Source organism: Corvus brachyrhynchos, unplaced genomic scaffold (assembly GCF_000691975.1).
Source record: "Corvus brachyrhynchos isolate BGI_N302 unplaced genomic scaffold, ASM69197v1 scaffold162, whole genome shotgun sequence".
NCBI classification, from domain to species: Eukaryota; Metazoa; Chordata; class Aves; order Passeriformes; family Corvidae; genus Corvus; species Corvus brachyrhynchos.
Window position 1 is genome coordinate 7,720,227 of NW_008236696.1, and position 12,651 is coordinate 7,732,877.

The following is a 12,651-nucleotide window of genomic DNA, read 5'->3' on the forward strand; positions in this document are numbered from 1 at the left end:
TGGGGAAGGTCAAGGAGTCAGCAGAAACCAGCAGATGCAGGGGATGGGACTAATCAGTGCTCTGAAGGCTCTGAGATCCTCCCAGCTCTGCTCTACAAATTTCCAGAGTCATCTGAGACTAGAATGTTGCACTAATATTTGAGAATGACAGAACAGGAGCCAGACTTTATAGGGAGAGTGGCCATTCAGAAGAGTCTTCGGTCTGAACAACCCTGCCCCACAGACAGACCCTACAAATCCCTAGAAGGTACCTACAGAATTCCATGGAAAATACTAAGAAATTATACAGACAGGCTTTTTTCCTCTTCTTCCAGGATCTTTAGGACTTCTGCTCAATGCAGTCTCATATGGCCATCAGCCCCTCTGAGGGGATGAATGCAATTATTCTTGATACACATGAAACAAAACATTGTACCAGACGAGCCTGAAGGATGCTCGAGAGTGTGTGGGAATCAGCTCCATTAGCTAACGTCACATAAATCTGCAGAAGCTGAGGGATGCTGGCCAAAGGGATGCTCCAAGTATTTGGCCAGACTCAACCCTGCCTCACACTGCGGCTGAAGCCGCTGGTCCCGGTTGTGATCTCCGGAAATAAACCCGGGGGAGCAAGCAGAGCAACCTGCAGTTGGCATGGAGTGCCATAAACCTCATTCCTAAGTATGAAGGACAGTTATAATTTTAAAATAACTGCTTTTAGTGTTTTGGGGGATTTGCTACAGGGAAAAAAAACCCCAACACTATAAACACTCGAGTAAAAGCTAAACAGAAGCAGGATTTACATAGAGTGGCCTGGGGAATGTTTTGGTTGTAATTACAAAAATAAATAGGTGATATAAGTGGAAAAATAATTTGAAAAGCAATGTTATTTTCAAGCCTATATTTAGCGACTCTGGTTTTTTTTTTTCCACTGCCAAGTCTCTTTAAGAAAGAGCACTAATGATTGACATTTCCCTGCAGTATAAATTCAAGTTAAGATTAATTTAAATTATGGGTTAAGTACATATGAAAAGAAGTTCTGTGAAGAAAAAAAAGTTCAGCATCACCGTACTACTGACATTTATGAGCTGTCAAATCTCATATGGTACATACTGGAATTGCTGCTCTCTGATATTTTGGTGGGGGGTTTTTTTATTTTTTTATGGGAGAGAACAAGCTACCCTTACCAGATTTCACCAGATCTGATATTTTCACTGATTAGCAGAACATGTCATACAGCCAGCTGCAGAGCAGAAGGACAGCTTTAGCTCATGATAATATGAATAAGCCTCTCGCTAGCACCCATGTTAACAGACTGTTCAGTATAGCTGGAGGTTCGTTTTGTTTCCCCTCCCAGAGAAGTGAGCATTGCATTGGCCATGGCAAGCAGCAAAGCAGAAAGATAACCACCTACCTGTGTCATGTAGCTTGTATTCCAGCTTACCTTGGAGTAAAAAAGGGTCTCCATGTGTAGATGGGACACACAGAGCCATGGTCAGGATGGTTAGCACTCCCAGACACAGCTGGGCTGACCACATCTTCTCCACGTTCCCAGCGCCCAAAAGCATCCTTCCTTCAGGCACGGTGGAGGACTTCAATGCAACCAGTGCCAGATGAGCTCACTTTTAAGAGGCAGTGGATGTGCCGTGATTGCAAATGGCCTTTGGAGGAGGGGAGAAAAATATCTCTTGAGATATAATTCAACCTGTCAATATGATTCACTCCGTTGGGAGTGGACAGAACAACCCAGTAACATATGTCAGATGGAACCTGTTCAATATATCTCATATCAGACTGATCTAATGAATTCTGATGTTCCCACAGGCGTGCACTGTTCACGCATGTTGATATACATTCCGTACATATATACATTAAAAATACTTTTTCAGGGCTGCTGCTTTAACAGAGTTCAGGCATGAGGACTCCCACATTAGCAAGGAAGATTTGTCTAATGTACAAGCTGCCATATTTTACCAGTTTGGACAGAATCAGGTTAATGGGGTTTTGTAATTTATCATCTCACTTCCTAGTGCCTATATTAATTAATGTGAGATATAATGAGTGCTGAAGTGGTGGGAAACAGAGGGGGAGAGCTCTTTTCATTTAACTGATTGGAGAATGTTGAGTGTGTCTTGCTCACTGTGACTTATGGCTTTGTCAACGGGAAAGGCATCACACCCTATTTTGGGATTATGTCTGAGTGGGGGAGTGCAGATTTGGCAGTAGATATGGAATACGTCAAGGATGGGCAAGAGTCTTCAGTTTTTTTCTTGGGGAAAAAAAAGAAGTGGAAGGTCAGATGCTGGTTCTGGCTACACAGCCTTGTTTTATAATTTTAGAGCAAAGTACTGAGACTCATTGCATATATTCCATGTCTTCTCAGGCCATGACTACATTTTGGTTTGACATCCATTTGTTGCCTATTCCATCACTATTGATTAGGGACCTGCTACTACTTTTTCACAACAACCTTACCAAGGAAAATATTGCAATAGTAACAGTGCTAGGCTTTGTTCTTTCCTTCTCTTCTTCCTGCAGAACTGAATCATCTGTACTTGTCGTGGTTTAAGCCCAGCCAGGAACGAAGAACCACAGAGCTGCCAGCTCACTCCCCCCGTGATGGGATGGGGGAGAGGATCAGGGCAAGCTCTGATTTGTACGTACACTCCTGGTGACTCACTGTGTGTGCTTTTTTGACACCACGTCATGCCAGATTACCCAAGATAGCTTCATCTGATGGTACCTGCACTTCATCTTAACTAAAAGACAGTATCATTTCCATGTTTGGGCTTTTGCCTTCTCGTCTCCAGCTCTCCCTACTACTCGTTCTTTGCCTTGGATAGTTATTGAATGACTAGCCTTTTAATAACCCTTGTAATACTGTATTATCTGATTAATTATTAACAAAAATGGAGGGGGAGAGGCTCAGATTTTTTGCAGGATATGCCTATAAAAATGATTGTGATGCTTCCACTAACGAAGAGTTCTCTACTGAGAAAATATTCCAAAATTTTCCCTGGAGATATAATATGTTCAAATTAACCAAACTTGTAGTTTCCCTCAGACTTATGAACTAGTGAACAGCTGTCTGAAGTGCTCACCTTCTTCACAAAGTTCTCTTTGGACTGAAGGACACCTACATCCTACTGGAGCACTTTTCCAGCCACCTCTGTCTCCCTAAGGTGCCACTTTCAAACTTTTCAGAGGTGAGCAGCCCCCATGAAGCAGAGTCCATAACTTGATGAGCATCACTTTGCACAGGAGTCCAGTGTGGACAGTAGCAGCTCTGACTTAAAACTACATCCTTAAGGGAAGGTCAAGTCCATTTTAATTTAATACTGAAGGGCTAAATCTCAGTCTGTCTTGAGATCTGCTGTGAAATTGAATTTGCCTGGGTACAGAAGGTGGGTTTCTCCATCTCATCTAAGTTTATGCAAAATCCACAGATCTCGGACTGTTTTTCCCTACCTTTGGCTATGGGATCTCATGGGCTATTGGCAGGCTCTTTCAGGAAGCTGAGCTATTCTTGGGATTTCCTCTTTCACTGCAGAGAAACTTCAGTTCTGGATCATTGCAACTGTTCAGTCCCCAAAGCAACTCACGTACAGAGTGTGCCAGACCTTTCAGATGATGGCTCTGGTGAAGGTGGGGAACTGCCATGCTACATTTACATATGAGAAGGAAGATGACTGGATGCTGTGAGGAGTGGATGCTTTCAGGGGATGGGTTGGTGGACAGATGCCTGGCAGTTGCTGCCAAGCACTAGTGGAATTTTTTTATTTTTTGAAGTTAGGAGATAATTGATTTGCAGTGTTTGGCTTCTCTAAGGCTCCCACCTGGAAAATTCCTTTGCTTTTACCCCGTTAGTCCAGGTGCTGGAAATAATACTACATTTTATTGTTCTTATGTATTTTATTCTCCATAGGAATACAACAAAGTCTCCATATTCTCTCTATTACTTCACTCATTGATAATGTCTGATAACGGATAATGTAATTGATAATCATCCACCGACCACTTGTGTCTGGACTTCAAGGATAACAAGAACATGAAGATGTGAGCGCCATCTCTACCTGCCATGGTCCCAGTCTGTCCCTTCATGTAGAAGTTTCTCTCTTCACAAAGCTATGCAGACTTCAGGTAACCCAACACAACCAAACTGGAAAATTGACAAGGGTCAACAAACCCAGCCAACCCAGAGGACAGGAATAGAGTAGACTTGGTCAAAGCAGGTGCCACCAAATCCAGCTGCACCAGCTCTGTGACAGAGATGAGTAAGGGTGTCTGTGCCTAGAGGGTGTTAATGGTCCTGAGCATCCTCAGGTGGGGCCTCACCACCCTCTCTGCCCATCAGCTCAGGAGACCCATTTAATCTCAACCTGGTCTCTTGTTTTTCCTAGAGCTATGCTGGAGGGATGCTGGTCTGGAGCTCAGCTATGTCTTTGCCTGCCCATGGTCCCTATCGATCTGGATGCAGACCTGCAAGTGGGCTTCCCTGCTTGACCATGGATATGTCCCATCTCTGTGGACCTCTCTGGTGCTCACTGAGCTGTGTTTGTCCCTGGCTGCTGTCATCAGGCCTTATTCTGACCAATGTATTGATTTCCATCTTGACCCAGGGTCTTCCTCACCATCATGGTCTTCCCTGAACACCAGGGCTCTTAACTGAACCTGGCTGCAGTCTCTGATCCTGACCTGCTTGCCTCTCTCAGGATGGGTCCCTGCTGTCAGCATCACTGCACTTGGCTCCCTGTTCCTTAGGGAACAGCTGGCCCTTGCTGCTCTTGGACATCATCTTCCTCGAAACGTTCAGCTTCTCTCTGTGCATAGACTCCTCTTCCCTGCCAGGTGGATTGGTAGATCTTGCAGCAATTAAGATTTTCAGGTATGTTATATAAAATCCCAGTTTCTCTGAAGTTACTTTGGGCTTTGCCTTTAGCTCTAATGAAGGTGGGATTGCAGTCTCCAAATAACCTAACCCGAGTTTAATCCCAAAGTAGTAACCCCTGCTGTTTCACAGCAAGCCTCAGACAGGTAGAATTCAGTGGGGGGGTTGAGTGACTTGATGCAGGAGGCAGTGTTGAGCTGCTGAAAACAGGAGAACATAAAAGGGCTACTTTCCAGAGCCAGCTTGGAGTGGCAGGTTTCCAGACCACTTTGTATGCTGTATATTTGGAGTTTGGAGAAAGAAAAAAAGAATATTCTCTCTTTTTCAGAGCTTCCTGAGAGCACGTAAAACATCACATGCATCATGTATTTCAGCTGAACATCATCAGCATCCACAGGCTGTCACGGTCTTACGGTCTCCACTTAACCATAGCTTGTTTCATCCCAAAGTAACCAACCTGCTGAGGGATGTGCCCTGTTAGGGAAGTGCCTTTACTTAAGGTACTTAAGAAAGCACACATGAACTGTCCCACAACCTCTGCACCGTGTGGGACTTGGCTGCAAGTAGGTAGCCTCAGCTGGTAGAGAAAGGACTTCACACTGCGTGGTACATATGGAGAGATTCAAGTATCACTGTTTTCTTCATTAGAATGATCTTAAGGATAAGATGAGGGTGAGGAAAAACAAAGAAATTTGGAAATGGGGAGTGGGCATGCCTTGTAGAGGGAAAGATAGAATGGGGGCTTGACAGTGCCAACAAATCAGGGAGAAGTTGGTGAGCATTTAGCAGGCAACAAAAGAGAGCTGCCCTCATGGCAGGGGTGAAGTGAGCTTTGTACACAATGTCTGAAAGACAGGAGTCATCCTGCTCCTCATCCTGGGCAGTGGCTAAGCGTTCCCTCCTGTCCCACCACATCTCTATCCCCTCTGTCTATTCACTTGCACAAGAAACTGTTGTCATTTTCTGTAGCCAAGTCCTTTCTTTCTCCCATGGTGTCTGCCTTTCTTGCCTGTATCACTACTGCAGACTTATTACCATTTGTCTCTTCTGTCTATGTTCCTATTGCATCTGTCTGCTCCTCTGGGTCTCCAGCTGTCCTTATCTGATAGGAACCAGAGGAGAAGGTACTGAAATGCATCCTGTGCTCTTCAGCCTTCATCCCTTACAAATTCAATGTCTGATTTCTCCTCTAACCAAGTCACTTCTATGCTGGGGCCAACTTGAGAGAACAAAGCCCACTCCAGAATGTTATTTAAAGCACCACTGGAAGATGCTGAGATATTCTACTGATGTGTGGTGCAAAGTCCCAGCCAGAGCAACTTGACTGCGGAGAAGAATTAAAATATTGTGCTCATAAGCCAGGAGACTAACTCCCCTTGCAGCTTCCTGAGAGGAGGGAGTGCATAACAGGGAGGAAGATGTAGTTATAAAATGAGATTCTCTGTTCCTTAGGGGACTGTTAAAACCAGTCAATATTTATGAAGCTTTTAGTCTGACTCAGGCAATTTGTTCCCCCTTCTATGTGCTTGTCTTTGGGGCTCAGCTGTTGCTTGGCCTGTTACTGATATAAAATTAGATGCTGTGGTTCAACTGTATACTTGTTTAGAGAAAGAAAAGGGAATGGTCCAAGGCAATGTGTAGAGCAGCTCAGCTGCTGCCTCACTGCAAGCAAACAAGGGTCACACAGAGGGAAGCATCACCAGCTCACATTCGATGGGCATCGTACTAAAGAGAACCAGTTCCTTGAGGTTAAGGCTGTGGAGGGTAAGAAGTGAAGCTGTGCTGCCTGCCTGGCTTTCACTTCCACTCCAGGGTTTGCCAGGAAACCATCCAGCTTCTCAGAGAGCAAACCAGCTCCAAAGTGTTGCCCTGGAGTGAGGCCCTGAAAGAGTAAATCAGGAATCTAAAGGTGTTTGATGTGGGAGGAGGCAGCCTATGGAGAAAATAGGGAGCAGAGGCGGTCATGCCACAGTACTCACTTCTGCCTCTTAATCCTGAGCTGAAGCACCTCCTCTAGACTCAGCCTCCCTACTGACAGGGGTGGCTTGGCTGAGGTTTCTGGTGAGGAGAGGAAGGCAATATAGAAACCTCTTCTGCTTTGAAATGTGCCATGACCTGCTGGTCTCAAAGGCACTTCCAGTGATGCTCCTGAATGGCAAATATTGGTGTGCTTGTGTAGGACTAATCTGACCTCCACTCCAGTATGGTGTCCTGAAGAGGCATGATCTGGAATGACTTGGTTATACCACCCGATTTACCCTGAGCTTGACCCCACTCTGTTCTGACATGCCTTCTGCAAGCCCCGAGTTCACCCTGGATGATGAACGTATCTTGTGCATGTATTACTTTGGGTAAAGACAAGGCTGGGTAATTTCCTGCTAAAAATACCTGTAAGAGCATTTTTAAGGTTGTGGAGGTCAACTCTATCTGCTAACAGTGCCAACTTTCACTGTAATTCCCCTTTCCCTGTCTTTCTGCTCTCAGTTACCATCTGGTGTTCTGGTTTATTGAGAAATGTTGCCCGTTTTTTTGGAAAACTGTCACTGCAAGTCACCCAAGGGAGGGCTTGGAGCATACACAGATCTGTAGTGTTTTGGTGAAACTTGTGCAGATAACCATAAACTTTGCCTTTTTGAGAGCCTGTCTTCTTACTTAGCTTTCCATTTGCACCCTTATCTACTGAGACTTTGTGAGAGTTCTGCACATGCAAAAGGGTGTTTTGCTGAATGAACACCAATGTTTTATGGCTGTAGACTTGCACATACAAAGTGACTTGAAATGAGGGCTCCAACTGAGGCTGTAGGACATATCCATGCCTTACCACCCTGCATCTTGGGAAACAAAGCTGGGGCGAGTGATAACACAGGAATTTTTTATTTTTATTTTTTAGTATTTTTTAATCCAGAAAAAGAGGGGCAGGTGCAATTATATTAGGTGATTTTTTTTTTAGGTAGACCTAGACATTTTTCTGAGTGCAATATAGCAAAGTCATTGCTAGGCAAGAACTGCCCTGACTTCAGCCCCCACCAAATTCCCTCTTACAACATCAGTGTGTTGAGGTTTCATCCAAGTGGTAGTGGCTGTGAATATCTGAGAATGACCGAGGTGCTTCATCACTGGATGCCACATTTGTTATGCTTCTTATGCCTCGATTGTGAGGGCTTGCAGGCAGCTCCCTGCAGTGCACTAAGTGAATAACTTGTTATTTTGGTGGGTTTTGTTCTTCTGACCTAAGAGCAAGGAAAGATACATTTACCTATTTTCTTCTTCCCTCATCTACTATGTAACACTTTAAATAATACTTTCCTCTAAGTGAGATTTTTAGAAGGCATATCTCACTTCAGATTGCACGTTTATTCTCCAACTTGACAGTCAACAAAACCCCTTGCTGTTGTGGCATGACTCATGATTTTCCTAGTGCTCCCCGTTATGTTACATGTAAGCGCAAGTTAAGTTTCCTCTGTGATCATTCTTGGCACTCACCCCATTCATGACCCCTGGTGAGCTTTATAATACCTTAATCCTTGCAGGCTTGTGCTCTCCTTGTTCTTCAGAGAGCCTGAATTCCCACAGGCACCATTCAGCTACCTACGGAAATTACACACCTGCTTCTTGGTGCTCTTTGCCAATGCTGTAATGTTTGCTTCCTCTCATCCACCCCTTCTGGCACAGGACTTCAAACCTCTCTTGAAGTGTCTTAGCTTAGAAATGCAGGGAGGTTGATGTCTGAAGTGTTATTTTTTCCCCCTGTCTGTTTTTTCCCCTGCATCACTACATCACCTGCTTCCCTCCCTGGGAGGCCCTGCAGCATCCTTGCCCTGGACTGGGAGGAGATCCTATTTGAGCCCCCAAACCTTGATTTTTATTTATCACAGGGGAAAAACAATGCACTCACATCCTTCAGGCTTCCTGCAGATTGAATGGAGTCCTACACTGGGTTTTATAGTTTTATACAGGAATTCTACGTTGGAGAGAAAAACAAGAGCCCATGTCCCCAGAAAGGTCAGTTCCCTGGCATCAGTCACCACTGACACACTGGTTTTGGACATGGGCTTGTGCAGCACCTGATTGCAGGAGAGTCCTAGAACCATTTTTCCCCATCCCTTTGCATTAGCCATTAACAGATGCACAAGTTCCTGCCTGCAGAATCATTATCCTCTGTGTCTATTCGGACAGCAGCCTCATCAATTGGAAGTGAGCTTTGCCGTCATTAAGGAAACTTTAAAAAAGGCTGTTCAGTCAGAAGTGAACATCTTGATGAGGCTTAATTTATTTCGCAGTTGTTGTTATCCTGTTGACCTAAAATGACAGCAGGAGACTTGGAGAGGTGCCCAGTTTATTTAAGAAGCAAGCACAAAACTGTCTCTCCCTGCCTGGAGAAAGATCTTAGCAGCATAAAGCAATCCTAGCTGCTAGTCCCAATGCTCTGCCTGGCAGCTCTTGCCCATCAAAATTCACTGTGGCTTTTCTGAGGGCCAGTCCAGATTGTGTTGTTTTTTTCCTGTTTTTAAGTGTTCCAGCCTCTCCTTTGTGCATCCTCTCATGAGTGTTCCCAGTGCTGTGAAAGCTGGGAAAGCGCTGTGTGGTGTACCAGCATAAAAATGCGGTTTACTCCAGTGTTTAGGGGCAGATCAGATGCCTGGATGCAGGTAGGCAAAGTGCCCAGTCCTGGAGCTCCCTGGTGTTTAATACATGTGATGGCACAGCTCAGCTGCAGTGCCATGTTTGAGCCGCAGCTGTCTGGTGGAGCACACTCCTCACAGATGCGCCTGGTACATGTGGTCTGCCATGGAGAGGGGCAGCTGGAAAGCACAGAGCCAAACTGGACACACAGTGCAAGGACAAGGGTTCAGGGTTGCAGGCTGCAGCCAGAAGAAGCCCACCAAGAAACAAGGAGAAAAATCACAATGGGAGATGGTGTGATCTTTAGCCTTGGAGATTTTCAAAACTCACCTGGGGAAGGCACTGAACAACGTCATCAGATTTTGAAGCCAGCCCTGCTTTGAGCAGGAGGTTGGACTAGTGCCCCGCAAAAATCTCTTCTGAATGAAATTACTCCATGAGAGAAGAGTTGAAGTTAGATCGAATTCTGTTTTTGTCATGGGAAACGATATGGACTTTTCTTCCAACAGAAGGTTCTATGAGAACAAGTACCTGCTTTTATAAAAGATTGAAGTGTCATTGACTTGTTATCTTCAGTAAAAGGAAGTGGTTAGTCTTCCCAGCTTTACTGGGATTCACTGCAACATGTACTACTTTTCAAGCTAGGTGCTGTACAGGAGAAGCTGATGACAGTATCTCAGAACAAACATCTTTTGTGCTTTTTTCCTAGAAGCTGCAGCTTGTAGACACAAGTGAGAGTTGGGAGGGTGATTTGAGATCAGCCACACTGGGGAGCCCTTTGGGGAAGGCCGTGACGCTGCTGCAGTGCTAGCATTACATCAGTAACTCATTCCCTGGTTCCTGTTTAATTCCTTCTCATCCTCAGTCCTGCTATGGTCATTTTTGGATCCTCTATAATCAAGTGATTCATGCCATCTTCCAATTTCAGAGACTTCATCTGAGTGCATCTCTCAAAAATCAAGCCAAGAGAGAAATCCGATGTCAGGAAGGCAAAGTAAATACTTTGGTGTTGTCATAGGTTTTGTTTCCGTATTTTCTTTTGGTCCTAGAAGAGCTCACCATCCACTGGCTATCATTGAGCTCCAGCAGATCTCGCAACACAAACAAATATAGCTACAGGAAGGCATGAAGAGCCCATAATTTGTGTATTAGAAACCTGAAATCAGGTTTCTAATCTGAAATCAGGAACTGCTCTGCTGTGGCTTTGGGTATTGGGCACCAGATCTCACTTTAGTGCAGTCAAGTTAAACACATCCAGGAAGACAGTGTGCTCAGAACAGCAGCCAAAGTCACATCAGTCCAACATGGAATCTCTTGAATGCAGTGCAGATTTATGACTAATTAATGTTGCTGGTTTTGGCCCTAGACAGACAACTTAATATGATACAAATTCATTACTGAAGACTAGAGCAAAGAGCTGTGTGTGTGGACTAAAGTGCACAACCATTGGGATGGACAGCTTTAAAGCTTTGTTCATAAATGCAGGGTCATAAAGCGGCTCCGCTGCATTAAAGCTGCTGTGTAAATGTGAATGCTTCAGAATTTCAGCTTCTGCTGCTCTGACTTGAATACTTTACAATGAGAGAAGTACAGGAGAAAACCATACTCTGGGCTTGGAAAGCTGTGACCTGTGTCAGATCAGAACATTCAGTGCCACTTCTCCTGTATATTCCTTGTTGCTTGGCCTTTTCTTTTGTCCTCACTTTTGTCCAATAAAAAAATCTTATTAAGTGATCAAAAAGCTTGATTAGTAAAAGGTGAAGGATGTCCAGAGTAATATACTGAGTTCAGAAAAACTCTAATTTAGGAGAAACTAGAAATTAATTTTAGACCCCTCATCAGCTCAGAGCTGGCTGAAACCATGAGGATTATTTGCAAGAAGTCCAGTTGTACTGCTTGTGTGGATGGCAGAGGGATTAGAGAGAAGAGCTGGGCAGAGCTGGGACTGTGACAGGAGATAACCTGTGTGAGCTGCCCCTTGGAGGGGCAAGACCCTGTGACTAATCCCCATCTGTATGATCATATGGAGAACCTGTGGAGTGGGGCTCAGCTGTGTGCTGCTCACCTCTCTGTAAGTGGCCCCCTAGGCAGGAGGCCCATCAGCTCTCAACATGTGCCAGCACACAGGAGAGATGTACTAGGTGAGAAGGGATCACAAATATACACAACTCCGTGGCTTTTTCTGCGTAGATGGCTGAGAAGTTAAAGGGAAGGTGAAGGCAGTCAGATTGAAGACAGTCTATGCATACCCACATTGGGGTGGGTGAAGTATCATTCGAAAGGGGCAGAATTAAGGACAGACACTTCCTGAGTTTCAGGAAACAGGACTAGAAAATTCTGGAGTAGCACAAGGCTAACCCTCTGGAACCTATTTTATTTTGCTCATTTTCTTTAATGTCTTTACTCTTTAACAAAATTGAAGTACTATTCCCTTTAATGTTTTTTTCTGACATCTGACATCCTACTCTGTCTCTCTCTCAGCTCCCATCCCAGTCACCCATGGTGCAGAGCTTCGCAGAGCCTGTTGGAGAGGGGGAGCAGGAAAGGGGCTCAGCCTCTGTATCCCCCTACTCACCAGTGGCACAGGAGCCATGGGCCATTGGAATAGACGCTGGAGGCAGTTCATTTTGAATGTGGCAATATTAACTTCACCTTCTGCTTGCATAGTCCTCAGTAACATGCATTTATAATCAAACATAACAGCTGACATGAGTGACTGGTTGTGCTGAGCACAGCCCAGAGAAGCTCAGACATCCCTAAATCCCAAATCCCCTTCCTCTTATCTTTTCCCCTTTGCCCACGGGACATCATGTCGTGCTGTTTCTTTGCTGCCAGCAAACCAAGGTGGGCAGCAGCTGTGAGTCCTCCGTCTCCGCTGAGAGCTGGCCCCTACCCGTGTGTGGCAGAGCACTGCTGGGCTTCAAAGGCCCCTCGCAGGGCTCCGTGACCAGGAATCTCTCGCCGGCACTGCCCTCCTCGAGCGGTGCCCGTTCCAACAGAGTCACCGCCCCCGTCCCTGAGGGACAAGGTGCAGGGGCCGTGACACCGCTGAGCTGTGGCTCTGAGGCTCCACCGGGACGTTTCTGCTTTTCCCAGGCCGGCGGAACAGCGCGAGCACGGGGGTGGGATGGTTTGGGGATGAAAAGGCAGAGGCAGCCGGAGCC

General features: G+C 45.4%; 1 protein-coding gene across 3 annotated transcripts in view; it reads right to left on the reverse strand.

Moving 5' to 3' along the window:
* UTS2B (urotensin 2B) overlaps positions 1-1,750 on the reverse strand; it is a 9,581-nt gene extending 7,831 nt beyond the window's left edge. Inside the window, exon 1 of one of the 3 annotated variants that reach the window (XR_001859607.1) lies at positions 1,391-1,750. Coding sequence is in view for 2 of the 3 variants with exons in the window: in XM_017727053.1 (XP_017582542.1) it covers positions 1,391-1,544 (154 nt within the window). In the remaining variant the exon portion in view is untranslated. The remainder of the gene's footprint in view (positions 1-1,390) is intronic. The other 2 variants (XM_017727053.1, XM_008644572.2) reach the window with 2 other exon arrangements.
* Between the last annotated feature and the right edge of the window lie 10,901 nt (positions 1,751-12,651).